The sequence below is a fragment of the Nesoenas mayeri genome (genome assembly GCF_963082525.1).
Source record: "Nesoenas mayeri genome assembly, chromosome: 1".
In the NCBI taxonomy this organism is placed as follows: Eukaryota; Metazoa; Chordata; class Aves; order Columbiformes; family Columbidae; genus Nesoenas; species Nesoenas mayeri.
Window position 1 is genome coordinate 114,757,075 of NC_137541.1, and position 24,915 is coordinate 114,781,989.

The following is a 24,915-nucleotide window of genomic DNA, read 5'->3' on the forward strand; positions in this document are numbered from 1 at the left end:
GATGATCTTTCAGCTGGTTTACATCTGGCAGAGGAGAGGTGTAGCACTCTCTTAAATTTCAAGTCCATTGAATATGACATTTTGTGATCTCATTATCCTTAATTAATGCTCAGTTGTGCTCAGGAGTCTACATACTTGACCTGATGCTCCTGGTGGCAAGTGAAATAATTGGATTCCCAATTATGGTATGTCACCTTAGTAAATTTGGATTTCATATGTGCCTCCTTGTATTGAGAGAAAAATCTTCCGAGACATTCAAGGGTGGGTGATATGTTTAGCCAAACAGAATTTTTGTGAATTTAACATGTCTGATAGGAATAATAACCTCTTTAGAGTTAAAAGAAAAAAGCTCAGAAAATATGGCCAGATGTCAAGTTAATCTTTTGAAGTGTTTTTTTTCTCTTCCCAGAATTCTCAATACTAGAATACGTCTTACAAGGTAGAGTGCTCTTGTTAGCTTGCTTGTTGTACCACTGCACTGTTTTTCTGCAAGAATCCTAGTTAACTATAGTGCATCATCAAGACAAGGATGGTGCTCTCAGAGACCCTTTTCAACACTTTTGTTGTCCTAAATTTATAATTGTATTGCTCGTTCTTTCCCCTTAGCCTCTTGGTTTTCCATTTTTCAATAAAACTTTGCTTTTTTTCTCAGTTAAAAATAATAGCTGCCTGTCAGAGTAATGTTGTGTGTCATCTACACTACCGCTGCAGGGAAAACTTGTGAACAGAAATTCGGAGCACCTTGACCAGCCAAACAACTGAGAGTATTCTCTGACCGCTGAGCTTGGCTCTGGGAGTTTTATGCCGATGCCCCGTTCTCCTTTGCCCACTGATGTTAGGATCCAGGTGGGATGAAAGTAGTTTTCACCAGGCATTTTGTGAGGCAGTTCAGGAAAGAAGCAAGCTTTCTTGATAGTAGCAAAGTATGATTCACATGTTGGATTTCTTCCTTTTGCTTACAATTAACTTGGCTTTATGGTATTAATAAAAACAGCATTTTCAATAATTTAAGAGTAAACAAAATGGTCCAGTGTTTTTGGTTTTTGTTCTTCCTACTAAAATAAATGCAGAAAATCAAAGCAAATTTTTTTTTGTTTTTATTATTGGGCTTTTATATGTTTAAGATAAAAATCTAGTCAGAAGTACTAGTCTGTGGTTTGTTTCTCAATTTTCAGTGGTAGCAAGCTGATAATTGGTAACCCTGACTTCTGTTTCTGCCTTGCATTGGCTTATTGTATACCTTCAGTTTGTATATGACCTTTCTTTCTTACCTGATGTGACACTGATAGTTGAATCTGTATTTGCAGAAACAGTAAGATGTATATTACTGTTTTATTTGAGGGTGGGGGAAGAAAAAAATAGATATAAATACTTATATGCCAGTTGTGTATACTTTATTCCTTTTTATTAATTTGAAAGTTTTAAAGATTAGTTGAAATAGGTTACAAAGTATCAGAAAAAAATCCCATGCTTATGTAAGACTAATATGAGAAAAAATCACCATTGATGTTAAATTGTGACATTTGTATCCTTTACTGATATTCAGATAACTGGGGGAATGGCATATTTCAAAACTTGTATTTTGAAGTAGTTGGTGAAAAGCAACACAAGAATTTCATTTGATGCCATTTGCAACAGTATTTGCTTCTTCAGGGTTTGTTAGGAAGAGAAACAGAAGGGTATCTTGTCTTATACCCATAGTTGTCTTAGACTTTGAACAATACTCCTTCAATTCTCTCTGCTGTTTATCTTTGTCAAATATTTCCAAACTGTTGAAAGCTAGGGAACCAAAAAAAAAAAAGAGCACCCAACACACTGAAATTTGTCTTACTTCTATGTGGCTATATTTTAATAAGTCACTCTAAGTCCTTGCTGTCTTTATCGGAGGGGAATGAGCATGTCTAGAACAGTCATCCTAAATTAAATGTCTGCAGTCAGTAGATAAATCCCTCCTTGAAATTTCCTATTTATCTAAATTGACTGTGAAGTGAGTGTAATTGATGACTTGCTGAGATGCAGGTGTATACCTGTTTGGAGGTGAGTCTTACCTTTACTGCTGTCCTCTGAAGCGCTTCCAATTGTTAATTTGTACTTTTCCCTTAAAGTAATCTCAGGGAAATGAGTTGAATCATTCCTCCTCTCCTGCCCCCACGCTTATTACTGTTAGGCTGGAAGTCTTACATAGTGAACATAGTCATTTAAATGTATTGCAGTAGGAGGAAAATTGCAGAGCCCTCATAGGAGCATGATAATAAAACACTAGTGAGTAAATAAACAACAACATAGAAGACATGATGTATAAGTAGCCCCTGATAGTCTGCATGGCGTTTTTTGGTGGCTTTCCAACCATTACTAGATTAAGCCTTTCTCAAATCAGACTACAATGGTAATGTCAAAATCACTTACACTCCTTTGTTTTGACTTTCAGGTACTTTGAAATGAATATACCCAGCTATTTTGTGGCTCCAAAAAACAATTATGCCAGGAAGCTGATTCTGCAGCTGCTTGTGAAGGCAGTCTGGAGGCCTGCGGTGTGCCGGTGAGCGTCGTCCAGGACACGGGTATTCGCCAACCAGGAAAATGACTGGCTTTCTTGAGGAAGAAACCAAGAAGAAACCTTTATTTCTTGCATAGTTAGAAGGAAAAGCAATACAATCTTGACACTTGGTTAACTTAAAGGAGCATTTTTCAACATACCTCTTGACTGTGTGGATCTTGCTTCTCTGACACAAACGTGCCTTTGGATTTGTGCAAATAAATCATTGGAAGAATTGATTGGGCAAAGCAGTCATTGAAACAGTGGCTATTGAAGAATCATGACGAAGCACTTGGAGATCATCAATTTGTCATTTTTGTTGGAACATGAAAGGGAAACCATATTGGGAGTATTGAAGAGAGACGAGTATCTGAAAAAAGTTGACGATAAAAGGATAAGGTAACCCTTTTTATTATTGTTTTAAAAAATACAGTCCGTAGCATAGTTATTTTTGTGGTAGCCAGTGAAGATTTTCTGGATGCCTCAGAAGAGGGATGGGTGTTGGTAGGTGGCACAGTTAATTATGAGTCAAAGTAAAATGTATTAAAAAGATAATTGCTTGCTAGTGTGGCCCTCTGTAAACAGAAGATTGTGTCTATTGCTTCAAGGCAAAAAAAAAAAAGTAAAAAGATAACAAGTACAAAAATACACAGCCATAGTTTTTAAATTTCAGAGTCTGAAGATTTTGCCTGGTTTGGCTGAATTTTCCCCTTAGGAATGGAAGGCTTTAATAAGGCTCTCAAACTTTCTTCCTCTGAGAGGAGCTGTATGCTTTGTGCCTTCAGAGCTGACTGTGGGAGAGGAACTTTGGAAGGTGTTACAGGGAGAGAAAATAGGTATCTGCCTGTGTACAGAAGCCCATAAAATATGGGACAAATGTGAGATAGTGACCTTTTTCTCTCTACAGTACTTACAGAATAGGGAGAAGGAGGGACACTTCATTATTCAAGAGGCTTAGATTTACTAATAAATAAATAAAATTGAAACTCTTGGGTATGGATCTCAAAAGACATTGATGGAAGACGTAAAGCCTCAGGGTATTAATAGAGTCCACATATTGTTTTCTGAGAGGAAAAAAAAAAAAAGCAGTAAAAATCAAAGTTCAGAGAACAATGTGTGGAGGCAGGCTGAGAGTCAGCTCTTTTAGGTGACTCAAATTCAGTTAGTTCAGTGGAGTATTGATTCTGCAAAGGTTCATATACTTTTCCAGTACGCTGTTGCTGCTTCCTCTCGCTTCTCCCCACTGCCCTTTTAAACTTTTATATAGAGCTGGTTCTGAGAAACAGGCTTAGTGTGGATGTATACAGCACTAGGTGTTGGCAAGGCTGCTGAGTATAATGGATGACAAAGGGAAGATTTCCAGCCTTTGCTGGTTTCTGTCTGCATATTCCAAGGCCAGGCTGCATTGTTCTTCCCTTTGTTTTGCTAAAAAGCTTTTCAGACATTGTGCACTGCAGAGATGTACATTCAGCACTTGCTGGGGCTTCTTTTGTATAAAGTGATTATTTGGAAATCCATGCAGAGTTAGCCACCAGTTTTGGAAGTCTTTCTACCTTGAGAGAACCGAGCCTAAGCGCAATGCTCCTATTGGGGCCCATTTAACTGGAGAAATGTAGTGGCTCATCTAAATGGAGTGGGCTAAAACTGATTGCTGCTTCTGCTGGAAGGAAAGGTGTTTTTTTATGGTAGTGTGGGCAAATTAATAATTTCATCTCCTTCATGATTTTTCAGATGAAGTAGAAAACAGAACACAAGAAAACAGATGGAGCACTGTTTGTCCCAGGCATTGTGCTCTATTTCGTAGTAGTATAAGCATTTCAGAGTATTTCAGTTTTCTAAGGTGTTGGCCTTGGAAATGTGTGACGTGCCAGTAGTCAGCAATCAAAGGCATCAATATGAAGTGCAGCACTGTATCAGATCAGCTGTTTTCCAAACCCCTAGAAAGCTTTATTTTCTACTGCTGTCATTTCTCAGTCTGAAGTGGAAAGCTGAAACTCCTGAGGGTTTGATATGGTTTGTTGTTGGTTTTTTTTGGTGGTGGTTGTTGTTGTTGGTTTTTAATGATGTCTTAAACCCCCTAATGTTCTGCCTTTTTATTTGGCAGCACTGGCAGTCACTCTGCCAAACCTACTGAGTTTGAGAACCCAAAGCACCTCTGGGGGATATGGTTCAGTAAAGCAACAGGTGGCATTGGCAAAAATTGAAAGAGCACCCTAAGAAAAGGCTGAAAATGAAGTTAATCTGAAATAAAATGCTAATTCGGATAAGTACGATGCAGTGTGGTGCTTATGCATACTTCTAACACCTGTATATGAACCAATTGTTTTCAGATTCAGAGTGTATTTGGAGAGTTGTCACTAGACCATACTATGCCTGATAATGGTGGAATGTAGCCTATAAAAGACTTCCAAGACATACAAAGTATGAAGAACTGGGTGGGTAACTTCTTCCTAGGAGGCTTCATAACTTTTCTTTCTGAATACAGCTTGGCAAGGATATCTTTAATTATGGTTGATAAGTATAACTCAGAAGAACATTTCTTGTCATTGGAATTCCATTTGGTGCAATCTGTGATATAATTTATTGAGAGACTTTGCAGAAGAACAAATCCCTTTGTATTTATTTTCAAGGCACTTTTCGTTCTGGCAAGATGCTTACTTGTACATTGTACTGAAGAGCTTTTATTAGTCTGTTCCACTCTTTCTGGATCTACCTTGATAATTGTTTTTTTTCTGTTCCTATTAGTCTTCAAAAGCCATTGTAACTTGAAAATGTCTTTCTATTCCACATGAAAGCAATAGTTAAGTGCAGGAGGCGCTCCTAATAATGAAATTGTTAAGAGTTATTTTCACTGTCACTGCTGATATTTGTGTTCCGGAGTGCAGGTGGCTGTTTTTATATTTTTATTTGATGTACAAATAATTCACATAAAAGCAAGATAAACACAGAAGGTAGCATGTACTCTTTCTGTGGTCTAGTTTTGACAATACAAATAAGCAACCTGCTTAACAAATATTAAGGTTTATGTGCTTAACTTTAAGTGTGTCTCTTGTGTGACTTGAAATTGTCTTTGACTGTTGATTTAAAGCTGTTAGTAGATTACTTGTGTAAATAACCTACAGTGTTCTAAATGTTGCTTTATGATGCTTTTGATGTCGGTTGAATTACCATCATGATTGTGTTCAAATGTGAAGATCATTTGGGTGAAATCCTTAAGTAGTGTAGAGCTAAAAAATAGTCAACTTGACCATTCTGATGGTGACAAAGTAGTTTGGTGTGGGGGTGTTTTTTGGTTGGTTGTTGTTGTTGTTGTTTTGGGGCTTTTTTGTTGTGTTTTGTTTGGGTTTTTTTAACATGTGAGTTGCTGGGAGAAACTTGCATCCAGATAGTCATAGAATCAGTCAAGACATTCTGAACTGTATGTTTTGGACTGAAACATGTATGTTTTTCCTACTTCCCCATTCTTGTACTATTTTTAAATAATTTTGTTCTTTGGGGAACCTTTCTATGCAAACCCATGTCGCATTTAATGTGTGGTGTCCTAAGTCATTAAACCAATACCTAATTGAAACAACAATTTGCTGAAAGGGGTATGTATGATGTACCAGGTGTGTTTCATTTTACTGTTGTTGGTTTATTTATGTTCTGACAGCAGCCCCAGTGCATCTTCTCCAGCTGTGGTGTTACGCAGAACTGGGTCTGGTGGTCATAGCATTTTGCATTTGGAGCTAGCTCTTCATCTCAATATTATTATGCTACCATAGGGCAAACTTGCGTGGCACACTGCTAATGTACATTGCTTTCTTACCTTGACTGTTTTCCTAGACAGCATTTAAAAGACAAAGTTTTTTCTCATTCTTTATGAAGTAAAGCTGTGAATACTTGCTTTTAGCTGTGAATACATGCTTTTAGAAGAGGAGTTACCAGTGCAATAATTACTGAACTGGGAAAACAAAGAAGGAACATGCCAGTTTCTTCCAAGGATAAGGCTTTATTGGGTTTTTACTTGAATCATTCCCTCAGCATTTAGGTTACCAGAAGCTGTGTAAGAATTGCACCAGCCCCAGATCTGTGCTGAAAAGGAAAGTCAGCATTCCTGTCTTTTCAGTTAACTAAAATGGCCTTTCCTTATCAGTCTGAAGAGATCCACAGAAGCAATTTAGGGTATTAACTTCATTACAATATAGGATAAACTGTTAGTGTGGATACCACCATGTGGTAACTACAGGCAAATACTTTAGGAAAAAAAATAAGTGCGAGTAATGTGAATGGGAATTGACTATCTGCTGAGTATACATTTGACTTGTTTATAAGCACAAAACTATTGCTAGATAGCATAGCATATAGCACATGGTCTGTTTTGGCAAAGCTGCATATAAATATTTGAAGGAAAGGGTCCTTATATTAAAGCATATTGCTCATCCATACATGTATGGGAAGTTAGGAGGTGGCTTGTCTTGCAGCTATCCCATTTGTCAAATGAATTTAACACTTTGTTATTCTATGAACCAGAGACTTTTCTATCAAATGTAGTTACTTTACTGTTGTCAGTAGTCTAAGAGTAGAGGTACCTGTTTTGATTTCCAGTGTTGAGAATGAAGATCCTCTGCTGGTGAAAGAATTTCCGATGATTAATTTTCATACTCTGGGTGCAATTTATTTTATCAAAGACTACTAAGAAACAGACAAGAAATTTGCATTTTTTTTTTAATCTTAGTTTTTAGTTGAGAGGATGAAGGAGTTACTCAGAAAAAGGTTCAGCTATGGAAGTTTGTCATCATTATAGTATCCAATATCATTTAAGTTCCCATACCTCCTTCTGTTCACTGGACTCCATTCTGCTGTTCATTACACCAGTTTTCTTTTGCAAATTCTTTCTTTGCCTTTTTCTATTTCCTTTCATTGTCATCAGTATACCTCCATACTCTGATGTTCTTATGACATTTTTTATCATACAGATCTGCTACATAGGAAAAATGTGAAAATCTGTGCTTATAAAATAAGAGCCTAAAAAAATACTTCAGGTACTCAACTAGCTAGATTTTACAATGCAATAACCCATCTTTTTGTGAATTGTCAACATTATTTACTGTTACCTTCCACTTATTGTGTCAGACAGTGAAGGGAATCTGGTTGAATTTGAAGAAGGTACTGGGAATCAGTTTGGGGAGGGATTTTCCTTTCTCCCTCAGCCTCCAGAAGTGTGTTGATACCATTTCCTGCACAGAAAAAAAATGCATCTGAGTTAGAGGTGCACAGCTTGAGAGGGAGGATGTGGGAACTCATCTGTGCAGGAAACAACCTTCTTAAAAACAGGTGCAATACTGGAGCAATCCCACACATTTAAACTTTCCTGCTGAAGTCTTTAATTATAGATGGTTGAGCGCAGATTTTTTTCTACGGTAATTTTTTATGATTCTTTGAAGTCTGGAACTTTAGAATGGCAAAATGAAGTTAGAAATACCTGGATTCTGCTGCTTTTATGTCCTCTCTTAACATGAAAAAAGTTTTTTGAAATGGGGAGAAGGAAAGTGCAGGAGACATTTGAAAGTTAAACCAAAGAATCGTGTATTTGGCAGGTTAAAAAAAAAAAAAAAAGAGAAAGGAGGTGAGGTAGAAAAATTTTTCAAAATAAAAAGCAGTTTTCTAAAATCCTACTGGGGAGAAAAAAAACACACACACATCCCAGCCCCCCACTGCACAAACAAAAACAACCACCCACTGCCTCCCAAGGAAAGAAAACACCCCCCCCCCCCCAAAAAAAAAAAACCAAACACAACCAACCAAACAACCAAAAAAACCAAAACCCCCAAACAAACCCGAAACAACACAAAACCACAAACAAGACATGACAACAACAAAACCCACAACCAATACAAACAATAAAACCAAAATACAACACAGTTTGGTATTTTTTTTAAAAAGTTATTTGAATCAAAGCAAGTGGATTGTGCTTACAGAGTTAGAAGAAATGGTGGTATTCATTTAACTAAATGGTTTGAGCAGTGACTGTCTTGCGTCCTTCAGCAGTACAACTATTCTACTTTTCTGTATTTGGGGAATAAACGTTCTCTTGGGTAAAGCACACTATTAAGAAAAAATTGATCTGTAAGGCCTCTCATGGCTTTGTCATCTTTTCAGGATTACAAAGGTTTGGGAATATTCCATCTCTGAAGGATGCATTTGTGAGGGAATGTGTCCCTTTGACCATGTCATGACTTTCAGCATCAGTGGGCAAGAGTCAGACTCTTTTAGGACCTGTTTTGTGCCTCTTGCAGGCAGTGAGCAACAGTGTGGAGATCTACAATTGCTTGCTGCTCTTGGTTTGGGTTTTGTAGGAACGCCGTCCTAACTGCCTGCATTTTTTCCTCATCTTTTCAAGGCATCGGGTTTTCACATTTACTTGTTATAGGGACTTAATCTAGGATCTGAGTCATTCATCAGATTTACTGTAGGCTAAGTCTTCTTAATATTTTATAATGTGAGTCTTTTAGGCCTTATTTGGAAAGGCTTAGATTAAGTCATTCAATGTCACCTGCAATACTAGTTACAACACAACTTTTCTCCAATGCACTTAATGTATTTTTTCAGACACTAGAGGGACCTTAATATAAATTCACATTTAGGGGAATGGCTGAATACTCTGCTATCCTTGGGCAGTAACAAATTTATCTTTAATAGCTATCTTCTATCAAACAGCTGTTGTAATACATGGTTTAAAAACTTTAGTGTGTAATAACATTATTTTTCTCCAACAGCTCATTAAATTGCCCTCTGCTGAGTTTATTTTCTCTGTCATATTACTAGGACTGGATTGATAAAGATTAATTCTTGTTTAATATTTGAGATTAAAAATATCTAACTGCATGGTTAATTAGATTCCTTTAAAATTAAGGAGAGCTCAAATGTTAGAATGGGAAAGGAAATTGGATGTTTATAATACAGCTGGTTCCTGTATTGTGGGGAACAAGAGTAGCAGTAAGCAGTCCAGCTGCATGCTGCATTCGCTTTCCCTTTTCAGTATTGTGGGACTAGTGCAACTAGGCTGTGGTTGTTTAGAGGCTGTTATAATGGATTTTTCAGATGATTCACCCATATACTCCTGCTCTTCCTGGACCTTGAAACATTTAATTCTTTGTTTTCTTAAGATGTGAATGTATCTGTTACAGTTAGTCAGTAGTTCAATTCAATGAATAGCATAGCAAATTGAAATTTTCCCGACAGCAACGTTCCCCATTGCAGCTCTGAGAACTGTTCATTGGGGTAGACCCAAAGCAGAGACAAGTGGATGACTTTAGCAAGGTCCAGGAAGACAAGAAGTAGATAAAAGCACCAATTATTGGCCAGATTAAGAATTCCTGGTGAAGGAGGACACTCAGCTGTGACACTGGGGGCTTTAGGGGTGAACCTGGAAAGAGATGCAACACATCTCAGTGTGTGAAACCATGATCCAATCTTAACAAATTTCCCTGAGATCAACTGGTACTCAGAGTGGCTGTACTAAAATAAAAGGGCTATGTGTCACAGTACTTTGACAACTATACACTGCGGAGAGGAGAGACAGTGAATCATCAAGGATTTTGTGAATGTTGTTTGATATTTAGTGAAATGCAACCAAAACCTCAGTGGTAATTAGATGTCTTCACAAGCACTGAAAGGTGTATTTGTTATTGAAGAGAATAGATGTGTTATCTGTTTTTAAATGATGTGGTCGAGAGTATTCTAGTAACAGGAGTTTTTTGTGTTGTGTTCTCTGCCCCACTTCTCCCCCCCCCCCCCCCGCCCCCCATTGTTTTAAGTCCAGAAGAGGCACATAAATTGACTTTTGCTGTTTGAAGGCAGGGTTGTTTAGGAGGTAGATCCAAAGAGGGGGTGGCAAAAGCCGCGATCATTTACCTTCCCTGCGCAGGAGGGCAATATTGCAGTGCAGTTGGCAGTTGCTGTAGTGCAGGTCACCCATCTGCATTTGGAACTGGCTGACTGACAGAAGAAGCAAATGGACATGGACCTATAAATAAGTACATCTCTGCAGGAGACAGGCAGATGTAAGATGCAATTGATAAACTGCAAGAACAGTTAGCAAAGTACCAAGAACACTTCTGAAGGCTATGGCATGAGAAAGGCTATTTGGATTAAATGTGGGAGAAGGGTCCAAAGCAGAATGAAGAAATCACTTCGTTTGAGGCCAGCAGAGGAAAAGTCTTGACAGGATTTGTAGTTGCTGCCTGGAGGGATTGGATATGCCCTTTTTCAAAAGCTTTCAGAGGCTGAGCATCCACAGGCCAGGTTGCTGCAGAGCTGCTGTTTGGGGGATCCCAGTGGGAAGCAAAATGTGAGCCAACCTTTTAGCAAGGCAGTGTTTTCACAAGTAACCTAATTCTGTCAGAGCTTAGTCCCTGGTGGCCTAAGCAATGTTCTTGGCCTCCTTCACTGGGCTGCAACCTGTAATCTGTTATCGGTTTTATCTTCCCAAAGTGTTTTTCTTCCTCACACCTTTTTATTGATCTTTAGGTGTAGCCAGTAGCCAGGTTTTTTAAATCCCCCTTGAAACACTTATGTGTATGCAGAGATTGTGATTTCAGTGAGGTGGAGTGCTTCACGATAGAAGGACTCTGGAGGCTCTTGGCTAATGGCAGTGCTTGAACAAGACAACATAGGGAAAAGTGAGGTATGAGGACACAGCAACACCCAGGCATGTAAAACTGAAAGAACTCAGCAGCTGCTGAGCTGAGGCCCTGGGAAGGAGGTATTCTGGGTGGAATGGAGTGCAGGAAGGGTTTGAAAGGATGGAAGAGCTTAAGATAGAAGAGATTTGGATGGGGCGGGAAGCTAGGAAAGTTCCTGGAGAGAGCAGGGGACCTGTAGGTTGTTTATTGAGAAGGTTGAAATGGATGAGAGAATAAGAGGAGCCGGGGGCTGAGTGGATGGAGCTTCAGCTGTGGAGCGTTAAGAGGACATAATGATTTTGACCACACACAGGACTACGTTATCAGTTGAGGCTGTTATCCCCTCTTTTCAGCAATTGTGTGACTACATCTGGAATACAGTTTCCAGCTTGGGGCTCCCCATAACAGAAGGGGCATTGACATTCCGAAGCATGTTTAATGGAGGGCCATCAAGATGATTACAGGGCCGGAGCACATGACATAGAAGAAGAGGTGGAGAGAATGGGGTTTGCTTAGAAAATAAGGCAAAAGTGAGACATAATTGCTGTCTTCACATCCTTAGTGTGATGTTATAGAAAAAATTGATCCAGACTCCTTTCAGAGATACACAATGAAAGGAGAAGAGACAACGGGAACAAGTTAGCTTCTGGAACAAGCTCCCAGAGATAGAACAAGTTCCCATTGTAGACTCTTTACTTGGAGTTACTCTGTTACTGAAGATTCAGTTGGACAAAGCCTTGATCAGTCCAGTCTGATTGGCACTGCTTTGGCTGTGAGTTTAGACTAGGTGACCTCCAATACTCTCTTCCAACCTAGATGGTTCTGTGGGGCGGGGTGGGAGGGATAATAGCGAGAGGCTGTAGCGTGGGAGGGAAAGCTCTGGGGTTGAGGTCAGGACTCAAGGTACCAGGAGCTATTAGTGAGAGGTTTGGGTTATGATGTGGTCCTGCTTGAGTCCTCAGTTTGGGAAGATGGGCAAGATGCTTCTCCTGTCATCCTTCCTGATTCTCTTCAAATTTTGTTTGTTTGTTTGTTTTGTTACTTCTCACTTATTATTTTCTTATTAAGGAATCAACTCAGGCAGCATTGAAATTTCTTCCTTCAATTTTTTTTTTTTTTTAGGCTTCAAATAACCAGTGCAGAATGGCAAATGCATTCCTAGCTAACTCTACACTGGCATAGTATTGAATGCACTCTAATGACAGTAAAAATTTTATTCTTTTCCTTCTGTGGATTCGCAGGGTGGTCTCAGTTTCGAGCTGCTGTCAACCTAGGCTCAGCATGACTTGAATTATCAATGAGGGACAAGCAAAGATGGTTTACAAATTGTCTAGAACTGCTCAGCTATCTGCAGTTACTTATACTGATCTACCACAAGATTTTCCTCTTGACTGTGTGTCTGAGAGGTGGAAGATAGACTTATTCTTCTTTATCATGTGTGTGTCAAAAAATACAGTGAAAATATATAAAAAATGTATTGTACTTATTTATGTCCTGTAGTTTTTAGCACTAAATTTTACTCTGTTAAAAAGCTACTGCAGGTCATTGAGTTGTATCTCCAAATTAAAATATTTTATTTTCTTCCAGGAAATTGAAAAATGAACTTCTGGAAGTGAGAAGGAAAGGTGGAAGCCGTCATTGTCAACAAGACAACAGCAGGATCTGTGTTCGCTGTCAGAAAAGCCTGGGCTTAATCTTTGACAGAGGAGACCTGTGCCAAACATGCAAACTTCGAGTTTGCAATAAGTGTCGTGTTGTGGGAAGTGATGGGCAGTGGAAGTGCTCAGTGTGTGCCAAGATTGCGTAAGTTGTGCAGCTTTGATAAATACATTTAGAGATTACCACTGAATAAGTAATGATGTGCTGGTGTTATCGTTTTACATCCCCTTAGCACAAAAGCATATTCATAGCAAGTACACAAGGAAGGAAGCAAAGAAACCTGCATCACAGGTAGTAAGCTGTTAGTGAGAAGTACTCTGAAAATGACAGAACATCAGTTACAAGCCAGTAATAGTCTGTTCACATTATGAAGACATAAATGTAAGAATCAAGTAATTCAAAATATAAAAAAACAGACTTCAGAAGAAGTGAGGTCTGTATGTTCTGACTGACGCAGTAGGTGAATTTGTAAGGAAGAGATGTGAAAATTGTGAGTCCAAGCATGTCGATTCATGTTTCTATCCTTGCTTTTTTCTGTGTTTATAGCAACTGAACATATCTGCATGAAGAGAGAGGGTTGTATTTATAATGTCTCTATTAGTGAGCATTCTGAAGTAAATTGTGCTATGGTTGGAGGGAAAACAAAAGGGATTAGATTAATCTTCACATTTCTTGCTGTTGGAATATTGAGTGTGGGGAATAGAGGAGGGTAGCAGATCATGGTGCCGAAAAGCAGAGGATTGATATTCTACCACAATATATCAAGTGAATAAACAAAAAGATGTTCAAAGATGTTTACTTTACATATACTTGGAAGAATAATTCACTTGACTGGTATGGTGATATGGGATTTTGTAGCTTGACTCAGATAAGCGTGAAGAAATGTATTGAGCAATAAAAGACATGACAAAATAATCATGTTAAAGGGGGAAAGAATCAGAGCACTTTCAGAGGGTTTGGTTGTTTTATTTATTTTTTTTTTTTTTTTACAGACCATCAAACTAATGAGATCAGGAAGATAAGATTTTTTGTAAATCATACAGAGAGTGAACCCAAATTGCTAGTTACATCAGACTTGGGCTACCTAGATAGTGAAAAATTAATCCAGCAGGACATGGAGTTTTAGGGTTTGTGTCTTCTAACTTCAGCTTTAGAAGTTTAACATCTGTTTTAAGCTTGATGCCTTAACCTTCTCTGCAGCCATTAGAGCACATCCAGAGGACAATGTCTCACCTTTTCTTGAGATGAAACATGTTCAAGTGCTCGACTTTGTAAAATGCTTTTAAATTGGCAGGTACTTGTCTGAGCTCCTTGTAGGATGCTTCAGCCAGTCCTGACACAAACTCAGTGCCATGCCTTTTGGAAATGATGGGGTACGAATGAGGTGACAGACTGGAAAATGGCAAATACAATACTACTCTTTAAAAATGAAGAAAGAACAAATAAGGGATTTGTTGGCCCTGTCAGGTCGCCTTTAATTTCTCTAAAAATACTGAAACAAAATGATTGCTCTGCTGTTTGAAAGCTGAGAGATGACAGGACAATGAATAACACCTGGCTCAAGAACAAATAATGTCAAAACCAATATAATTTCCTCCTTTGATGGGGTGACAGACCTCGTGAATAGAGAAGGATCTGTTGATGTCTTATAACTTGACTCAAGTGAACCTTTTGATACTTTCTCTTGTGCCATTCTAATAAGCTGATAAACAAGTGGAGCTATGCCATGGAGTAAGTTCTGTCAGTGTGATTGCAGACCTGCCTGAAAAGTAGTTATGGACATTTCACTGTCAAAACCAACAACAACAACAGCAAACCAGGCAATAGTATAGGTATAGAACATAGTATTTTGTGGCTATAGTATTTCCTGTTAATTATTTTAGTTAAGGACTTTGACAATGCAGCAGATGAGTTTCCCAGTTACACCTGCAGATGACATAAAACTGAGAAGTGCTGATGAACAGCATTAGGATTCAAAATCATGCTTACAACTTAGAGAAGAGATTTAAAGAAAAAACAAGTGATAGGTCCCTGTGGGCACGTGCAAGTACTACAACTAGGCAGAAGCACAGCTGCAGAAACACAGAATGAGGATAAAAACAGTTTATGCAGCTGTTCCTTAGGAAAGGATCTGAATGTTGTACTGAATTAAAAGCTGAATATGAATCAACAGTATTTTCCACTGTAGAAAAGTCCAGCATTGCACAAGAATGTACAAGCAGAATTATGGCCTGTAAAATACATGACACAATCCTGTTGTATGTATAGTACTCTGCCCAGTTTTGTGTAGCACACTTCATGTTGACCAACTGTTGAAAGTTCAGCAGAAAATAAGCATTGCAGGTCTAGCACACAGTATGTTCGGAGTAATGGAAGGAGCCAGAAGTGTTTGGCCTAGGCAAGAGAAAACAGAAAATAAGTATGTTTTAAATCTACAAAAGGCATCTGCATTAAGGAGGCATGCATGCTATTCTAGACACGCTGGATAAGAAAAGTAATCTGATACTTACATTGCAGTGAAAGAATTCAGTTTAGGTGGTATGAACATTGATATGACTTGGAGAGGTTGCAGACCCTTGTTTTAAAAACAGAGTGGATAACTGTCTCTCAGGAATGATGGCATCAGTAAAGATGGTCCTGTTTTGAGGCTGGAAGATGAATTCAAAACTTCTCAAGACTTACGCCACCCCAGGTGCTTGTGATTGTGCTGCAATGCCAAGTAGTGGTCTCAGCAATCATCTTGAAAATGGGTTCTGTTTGAAGCCTATCTCTAAGTTATTACAAACAATGGTGTAATTTGTTTGCAAGGTGCTAAACTTTGCAAGTGCTAAAGTTTTTTCCATGTTAGGTATCTTTATTAAATTGAAATTTCTGTCCTTTCTTTTTGTTCTTATGCAGTGGTGTTTTTGCAAGACTATAGTGACAGTTAATGATCTATAAAATGCTTTTTACACTGCTAGGGGTACACAGAGAGATTATCTTCTGTGTGGGCAGTATAGAGATGAACACTTGAGAAAGGCATTTCAGTTAAATCATTGTGAGTAGTTTAAATTATTTCAGTTCTGCTTTCCTCTGTCTCACTTAAATAAGAAATGCAGGAAAAAAATAGCATTTCTAGGCTTTTTAAATTGCATTTGAAGGAGGAGCTGAGTAAGTTGATGTGAACAGGGCCTGTGGCAAGATTAAAAGGTAGATGGCAAGGAGAAGAAAATGGAAATCCAGTGTGAAGAGCCAGTTATGCTGTATAAGTAGTAAACAAAAGGCAGAAGGAGGGGAAAAAATCTTTTAGCTGTGTAGTATTGATCTGCGTACAGTGTTTGTGTATGTCAAATCGGATTGTTTCACCATGCTAGTGGCTTTGCAAAAAAAGCATTAGGAATCTTTTTTTTCCCTTGTCCTTTTGTTTTAGCAAGCTCAATGAATGAGACTAGGTTAATGTTGATATCTGTATAGATGCTAGCACCTGCTGTGCTATTACAGTATTGGAGCTAGGTTATACTATTGTTATAATTTATATGTATGTTGTTATACATACTGTCAGACCCTTAAAAGGCAGGGAGAAGGATTCATGGCCTTTGTGAACTGTTTCCAGTTTTGGTACTATACTAGTTCTTGGCTGTTCTGCCAAAACTGTCCTCAAGAATGTCTATTAAGTGAAGCTTAATATGATGGTGATAGTAGTAACCTGTGGGAGTCCTGCTATGCAGTCATCAGCTATACCTCCAGGAATATGTTCTGAAGCAAGTTTTTCAGAACTTTTGGGAAGCATACTGCATTGTGTGAGGTGTTAATGAAGAAGGTCTGATACTGGGTGATGTGTTCATGCAAAGAGAGGTTGACAACTGCTACAGAAATCACTGCAGAAATCCCTTGAATTACACAGGTAATCCAAAATGGTTGCTAAAACAAAGAAGGTCTGTGGAAATAAAAGGAAATGTAGATAATATCAGTCAGCTTCTGCCTGATGCTTCATTTAATACATTTTGACTTTTCCTTCCCTCAGAAGAGCGTCTTGAATCTTGCCAATTCACTCACTGATAGCACAAGAGTTTGGGGTATATGTAGTATAGCAAAAGGACGTTCCATCATGTAGCCTGGGATCAAATGTTATCTTTGCTTTGCTTTAACATTTATGGTGGGTTTATGTCCAGCCTCCAAAAAAAAACAAAAGGTGGTGGGAAACTGCAAATATGTTTACTAGGAAGCGTAAGAATATTTCTAAGAATATGGTAAAACGTACTATTATTTTCTAAACCAATTTTTAAAATGTTACATAATAGCATGATGGTAGTTGTAGGAGTGAGATAATACCAGTTTGTTTAATAACACGATATAAATGTTCATCTGTCAACTATAACATCTTCATCTGGTAACAAGTGAATCTGATTTCACTCCTCCAAACTAATCTTTAAAGCATTATATTTGCCATTTCTCTGGAGTCAGGCTTGCCTGAAAAACAGATTATGGTGATGGGGAAGCTCATTACTACACATTAGTTACATTCTAAAACACTTTCAAAAAGAGATCTAGTGAATTTGAGAAAAGACATTTGTATGTGAATAGTGAGAGATGTTCATCAGTATTTTTAAGTATAACAAACTGAGGATTACATATAAATTGTATTACAATTTACAGTTACTGAAAAAGGATATTCCCCTTAAATGGACATAAAGAGAATATTACTGTGGTGGTTTTGTTCCCAACCCTCCCATTAGAATACAGAGTTGCAAGATAAAGGATTTGAATGTCAGGGAGGGTTAGAGCTAAGTCTTCTGCCACATTCCTAGATCTGCAGTTCCTAAGGGCAGAGAATAAGAGAGTCTTTATGTGTTTGTATGTTTAAGGATCATGTTGTAGTATCTAATGAGGTAAATTGAGCCTGTATGTAGTGATGCACTTGATGAAAGAGGAAGCTTTCTGCTCCATTCCCTGCATACAAGGAACTGAGGTCATCAGGAGCTTTTAAAACTAGGTACTAAAACAAACTTTCCATTGAGGTCACTTTTTTCCCTGCATCTTCTTAAAATGTGGTGACTTTTTGTTTGAAATTTGACATCTAAAATGAATAATAGCTTAAGGGAAATCAAATTCTTCAAGCAGTCTGCTGACAAACTGATTTTGTGTCTTGATGTTGCCTTTGTTTCTCATTATGAATGTGTCTAGATATCTGCAAACAATGCCTTTGTTTTGATTTACTTATTCAGTGAGATGAAATGCCTAGGTGGTCCAAGTAATTACAGCAGAACAAACCAGTAATGGGAAATCTATCTTTATCTTTGAAATAATTATGTTCTCTTAATGAAAATTCATCAGAATCTTAGTACCATTTATTCCTATTAGGAGCCTAAAATTAGAGGAATTTCAAATATTTTAGTATGCAAATGTTTTTCACATTTCTTATAATTTCTTTTTATTTTAGTAACTTCTAAGCAGATTTGTCTTCTTTTGATAGGGTCAAAAATTCTATTTAATAGCTTCATGGCTTATTAAAAATTACTCTGGGTGGGATTAACTCATGTTATAGAAAATACTCAGTGGAACTGAATACATGCAAATATGAGTTTGTATATTTTGGTATGTTCCTGTATAGGCTGCATTTCATCCAGCCTTTTGTCTTGCCAGTTTTCCAAATTTTACTCCCAAGGAGGAAGTAAAATAACTTGAGGAACAGGAGAGGGAAAGGAAGTTAGACTAAATCTCTCTCCCTTACTGTAGATGTGAGTCAGGCTGGATGATCAAATGGATAGTGAAACTATTTTACCAGTGTGGGCTTTTTTTCCCAAAAGAAATTATTAAGAGTAACAACTGGCACTTTCCATCTTAAATGGAATTTTTATAATTAGGCTTTTAACCACGAAGTGTCATGCAACAATGAGAGTGGAAAACAACAAGCAGAGTTTTTGGCAGGGATAGGACACAGGTTATGTTCCATTTTTAAACTGAGAAGCATGTTAGCAAAGCTAATCCATTTAGTAGGAGATCACAGAGGAAGAAACAGCATGAAACTGTAATGTACTCTCTCTCACATGATGATGGTGATAGGTGGATCAGTAATTAATGTCTAAGGACCAGCAGATACCTGAAGTATTTGGTATTAAACCTAGCTACTCAAAAGTGATTTTTCATTAAATTTTTCCTGGCCATTTTGAGTACAGAAAAGAGCAACCATGCAAAAATTGCTGCAATCACAATTTATAACATTGATTTTTCTTCTTCCTAAAGCTACTGACTTAGCATTTGTTGCACACCTTGAAAGGCCAGTCTAACCACTATTTTGGCAGAACACATACCTCTTTTTTAATTTGTATGCCATGTGCTAACTGAGAAAGGAAAGTAAAGAAAATATATGCACATACTGTGATTTATAGTCAGTATTGACCTTGGACTTATTTTAAAAACAACAAAAACCAAACCTGCAAGCACTGATTTGGTGTATTGTTGAGTAAATACCTTGTTTCTTTTCTAACTGAAACAATTATTTAGATGGGAAAGGTTCATATAAGTCCTGTATCAGAAATAGAAGGAAAATGCACTATCTCAGTAGGAAAGACAGGCTTCCTTTGTCATAATTATAAATGCATGAAAATAACATTATTGTAAGATTGTTTAGGTCTCGCTCTTCAATTTTTGATTCAGAATGTCAAATTCAATTATGAAATTCAAACTTCAAGTCAGAAGTCATTTAATCTGAATTCATTTCTGTTTATGTGTAGAACAAAAATTACTCTAACAGGTACTCCTGACATGTACGAATGGCTAAGATAACATGAACTCTAGTCTTTCTTTGAATTGTTCAGTATATGTGAAAAATGCAATCAGTATTAGTGCAGTAGAAATTCAGAGCTGCAAGGCTTGGGATTTTTCCCCTTATTTCATTAGAATGTGATATTTTTGTAGAGATGTTCTGTTGGGTAAGGACATTTTTGCAAAAGAGTACTTCCAGCTGAAGTCAGGATCCCAAGACTGACAGTAACATTGATGACTATGAGGACAAAGGTCTGAACTGAAGGTTGAGGCTTCTAAGATATGTTCCATGCAGCACTCACAATGGCTGGTTGTTGATGTCTGTTGCTTTTTCCCCTTCACTGTGGATAGCAGGAGTGGGTAGAGAGGTGAAGCACTTGACTAAAATAAGGCAGTAATTCTTATATTTGCTGTATCTTTTGCCTTAGTTGAGGGAGTTGTCCATGTTTTGTTTCAGACCTGGCTCTCTTGGTGAATTCAGAGCAGAATGGATGTGGGTGTTCTCAAAGTAGCCCTGCAAAGGAGTTGGCACCTCAATTTAAAATGTGGATCTTATTATCACTTAATAAAATCAAATAGATTACGAAGGACAAAGTTTACCTTCATTTGGTGAACTGGCACATGGTTCAGCTCCATTGGTGCAGCAGCTGTCATACTCCCTTGCCCGTTCGGGCCTGCAAAAGGGATAGTTCACACCCTCCTCTTTCCTTGTGGGTTTGGATTGTGTTTGCCAGAGTGTGCAGCGATGACTTTGAACTGCCTTGGCTGAGCAAAAGGACACCAGCTGCATAATTGGGGGCTATTTAATTGTGGCAGGTTACAGCCTGCAGAGAGAGGTTACTAAGAGAAGCAGATTGCCTATTTATCCTTTGCCAGAAGATACAGGGATCAACTGTTGTCACCCAAACAGATTAACTTATGTCCCTCCTGAAAAGCTTTGTGACTGCGAGGAAGATGAGTATGGGGTCAATAGTTACAAGAGGATGGCAAGAAGAAAAGAAAGTCCTTCTCCAAAACACTCCTGCCTTGCTCTCTGGCCTGGCACCAGCCTTTCCTCTCCTGCAGGGTGCTTCACTCCCAGAGCAAGGAGTAGGTCAGGTTGTTCAGAATGGGATGGGATGGAGTGGGGACAGAGAGAGGGAGTCATGGTGAGCTCTAAGGGTCTGAGTGGCTTGAACCACAATGGATTGGAAGAGGAGTGGAATGCTCTCTCCCAGGCATGGATGCTGGGACAGGACCTCCTCTCCCCACCAACAGCACTCTCACTGATCCTTCCTTGCACAGCCCAGCAGCTCTCCATCCTCTTCCTTCCCAGCCTCCACCTACAGCTGCCCCACCTGTCCTCCCCTTGGCTGCAACTCCTTTGATCTCTCTAGCCCTCACAACCCTCCTGTTGCTGCAAGATTGAATCTCCACATTAGATTGTATGACTAATACATGGTAAAAAAAGCAGACACACCGGTCTTGGATACAGTTCCCCTCAGGCTGAAGTGCCCTGGGTGATTGTGATGCAGGAGGCACTAGAGAGGTTTGTTTTCAAATGTAGGGGGTGGCTTTCCAGGGACCATGTGGTAGAGGGGCTGCCTCTCCATGAACCACCACAGCCAAGGAGAATGGCACAGTTCAGGATTTGGTGTGGAAATAATTACAAGTTTTTGTTTGTGGAAACGTGTAGCTTTGTGTCGGGCAGCCTCTCACGCTGCTGAAACCCTGGGTGTAGGTCACACCACCTCCTTCAGATTGTCTTGAGCCTGGAGAAGGAGGGAGGCTTTTGCCTGGATACAGGGGTGAGGAGTGCCCTGTCTGACCCTGATCAAGTTAAGTATCGCTGGTAAGATATTAGGGATGAATAAACAGTGCTTGTGGAGTTTTATGGTCAAACCTGGGAGTAACTGACAAAAATAATAATAATAATAGTAATGAACTGTGTAGTTCATTCTACAATGCAATGTCATATATAGTGCAATAGAATATGGTGATGTAGTCAAAGGTCTGAAAGGCTTGTAGTTTTATACAAAGTACTAAACTTACTATAAATCTAGGTATGAAAATAACTGCATAGAGAAGTGTGTGCTGTAAATGAAAAAATACGCATTCAGAGAAAAAAATGTTTTTCACACTAGCCAGACTGTGCATAGTTTCTAATGCAATTAATCCTTTTCAGTGTTTGTAGCTAACAGAACTAATTTAAAAATTCTGAGTGGAAATGTAGAGATTTTATTTAGTGCCTTGCATAATGACTGACTGATTGTGATGATGAATTATAGAGGGTTTTGTCACTAGGAGTCTGCAGCAACAAGATAAGGGCAATAATCTTCTATTTTTATGCTTGTGAGCACATGTTTTGGAGGATTTTTTTTTTAATGACTCATGCAAAGGTCCATGACTCATTAATAGGTTAGGAAGAACTGGGGTCTTTTTACCAATGGCCGGATCCTATTCTGTAGCGTTCAGTATTTTCCCAAGTCAGATTCTCCATTCAGGCATGACCAAAAAGTAATTTAACAGTGAAGATCAGTGCTCTAAATCTATCTGTAGTAATTTTTATGCTCAAGGAACTAGATGATTTCTTTTCTGGTATGGGTTTGAAAAGAAGTTTTCTTATTGAGCATAAAGTAAGAAGGAGCATGTCTGGAGCTAAATAAGTTTTTATTTATTTGTTTGTTTGTTTGTTGTTTGTTTATTTGCTTTTAATTGAGTATTCATGACTAGTAGCTTTTTACTACTAACTATATGTGGTGAGGCTGTAGAAATGGTCATGACTGACCATAATGAAACTAATTCAGGAAAAGGCTAGCAATCAATTAAAAATAAATCTATGGAAAACACCAATAGCAGTACAGGATATATTTGTTGCTGGTATAGGTCAGAGAATTTGAAACCAGAAAAAGCAGCATTATGCAGAACAGTGGCAAAGACGAAAGTTCATGGCTCTGAATCTCTGGCACATAGTTAATTCTTAACACCGTTGTCATATGAAGAAACTGCATATAGTGGCAGCATATGAAACTTAGAGATGAGAAATATATTGGCTTGCCGCAACCTGTATATAAACAGGTTGGATCCATGAACTGCTGGCAGGAGCTTTTGTGGGGGGTTTTCTCCCTCCATCCACTGTTTTTTTTTTTCTACAAATCTTGTAATTTTTGAGATACTGGAAACTCAGGTTGAGTAGCTCACTATCCAAAGGACTAGAGAGTTACTATGTTACAAATCTAGTAAATGTGGTTGAAATTTCCATGTACCAAAAATTACTTTTCATTCACAAAGCAAAATGATGATATTTTTCTGCTACATATTCCAAGCTTTGCAATCAATCATTTTACTTTCTATTTTGAACTGTACAAATGTTGTCCAGCGTTTGCAAGCCTGACGCATGAATGATGACCCAAGGGCTGAAGTGTTAGCTTTGGTTGGCCAAGTCTGTTAACATGCATGTCTCTCTGGCTTTTTTCTTTTTCCCCATATAGGCAGCTACGGATAGTGACAGGAGAATGGTTTTTTGAAGAGAGAGCAAAGCGCTTCAAACAATCAAATCTTCTTGGAACCGATGTTGTCAGACAGTCTATCCTGCACAAGTTTCCAGGTAGAGACCTCAAGAGAGAGATTCACTTGTGCTTAATACATTTAAGCCCAGTTTCCAGAGTGTTTGACTTGTATTGTATCTTATTCTCCACGACTGAAGGTATAAATATAATCAGGATTATAATCTTAATTTCAGATTTGGGTGTTGCTATGCAGTGATTTGTGAATGATTAATATATAGGAAAGGTAAGCTACAGATGAATGAAGAAGTATCTCTGTGGAGACAGAGAGCTGCTTAAAATTTCACTGTCCAAACAGGTGGACATTATTCTTCAGCTGCAAAGCCAGAAACAGAGACTCTGAAAGTTCATTCTCTGTTGATGCCAGGAAGTCTGGCTGTATGTAGAGATCTAAACCCAACCAATGATAAATTCAGAAGCATAGTTCAAGACAAGAGGTGATAAAGAGAAACATTTCAAAATACGTAAGGTTTTATTTTCTTTTATTAAAAGGAAAAGCCAAAGAACCCCCAAAAGGTTTTTTTTTCTCATGATACTTTATTATATAGTTTTATTTAATATTAAAAAACGGAATGGGCAGACATTACCTTTTTTTTTTTAATTTCCCCCTTCACTGAAGATACAGTTTCCAGTAAGGACGAAGGAAGAACATTTAAAGATCAACCCCAAGAGAATGAAGAAAAAAGTCTGGATGTATCAGTCTCCTCCACAACTGGGCATAAATCAGTCTTCAGTGGACACAGAAAGATAGGGTAAAGCCTTTTCTTTTGCAAACTGATAAATCGAATAACAACTCCATATGGTTGGATGGATTTTCTTTTGAGTTCCTCCAGCATTCCACATCATCCTCAAACTTACCATGGTTAGAAACAGCCTTCATTTAAAAGCATGCTTACTGTAATTAGACTGCTGTTTCCTAGGAAATGCAGCAGTAATTACTCTTCAGCTATAAAGGTAGCAGGAAAAAAAAGGCAATTTTACTCCTGGATTTTTCTTGCTTATACTCAGAAGTAATGGAGTGTTCCTAAAGGCAGGTTTGTTGAAGAAGTAAATGCTTTTTTTTATGTACACTGGTTGGTTCTGTTCACAAGTCAAGTTTTCCTTTAGATTCGAGTTTTGCAGATTCAATCTAACAGTCAAGAAGTGCCCCTTTTGTGTGTGTGTGTGACTGTGAATAAACAGATACGTTTGCTAGTTGTCTTGCAAGTCTCAGTGACAGGTGTAACCCCAGTGCGACTGTGCCCTTAGAAGAGCGCTCGCTTATTCTCAGGGGATGTGGAAAGATGCATTGAATATATGGTTGCGCAAGTGGTGTCTGGATGTAACTTGATGCTGTTGAATGAAGGGGAAGAAACATCACACGAATGTTCATATTATGGGTGGAGGCCCATGGGCTGATAGTTGGAAAACTTGATTTCTGTTGGAAGAATGAACACATATTATGGATCCTAAATATAGGCTAGGTAGATAGAAGTAAAAAAGCTGTGGAAAGCTGAGGAGAGCTGAGTGTGGAATTACTTGTTTCAGTGACTCCAGAAATTAACATGAGTGATTTATCTCTCCTTAATATTGGGGAAAAGAGCCTTTGGCTTGTCAAATTAAGGTGAAGAAAGAACCAGTTTAGGGAATCTATTATCCTATAAAAAGACCTATTGCTATAAATCATGCTAATTGGTAGCTAGAATAAGAGTGCATTAAAGTTTACTTTTCTAATTCTCTTTTCATTTAAATTGCTTGTGCAAATCTATTAGTCATATTTGACAAT

General features: G+C 38.2%; 1 protein-coding gene across 1 annotated transcript in view; it reads left to right on the forward strand.

Annotated features, from left to right (window-relative positions):
• Window positions 1–2,816: 2,816 nt before the first annotated feature.
• The window catches only part of SYTL5 (synaptotagmin like 5), a gene marked incomplete at both ends in the record, with an annotated part of 54,412 nt that continues 32,313 nt past the window's right edge, over window positions 2,817–24,915 (forward strand). Inside the window, 4 exons of the mRNA XM_080363333.1 lie at window positions 2,817–2,935; window positions 12,790–13,005; window positions 23,076–23,191; window positions 23,770–23,902. Of these exons, the coding sequence (XP_080219459.1) occupies window positions 2,817–2,935; window positions 12,790–13,005; window positions 23,076–23,191; window positions 23,770–23,902 (584 nt within the window). The remainder of the gene's footprint in view (window positions 2,936–12,789; window positions 13,006–23,075; window positions 23,192–23,769; window positions 23,903–24,915) is intronic.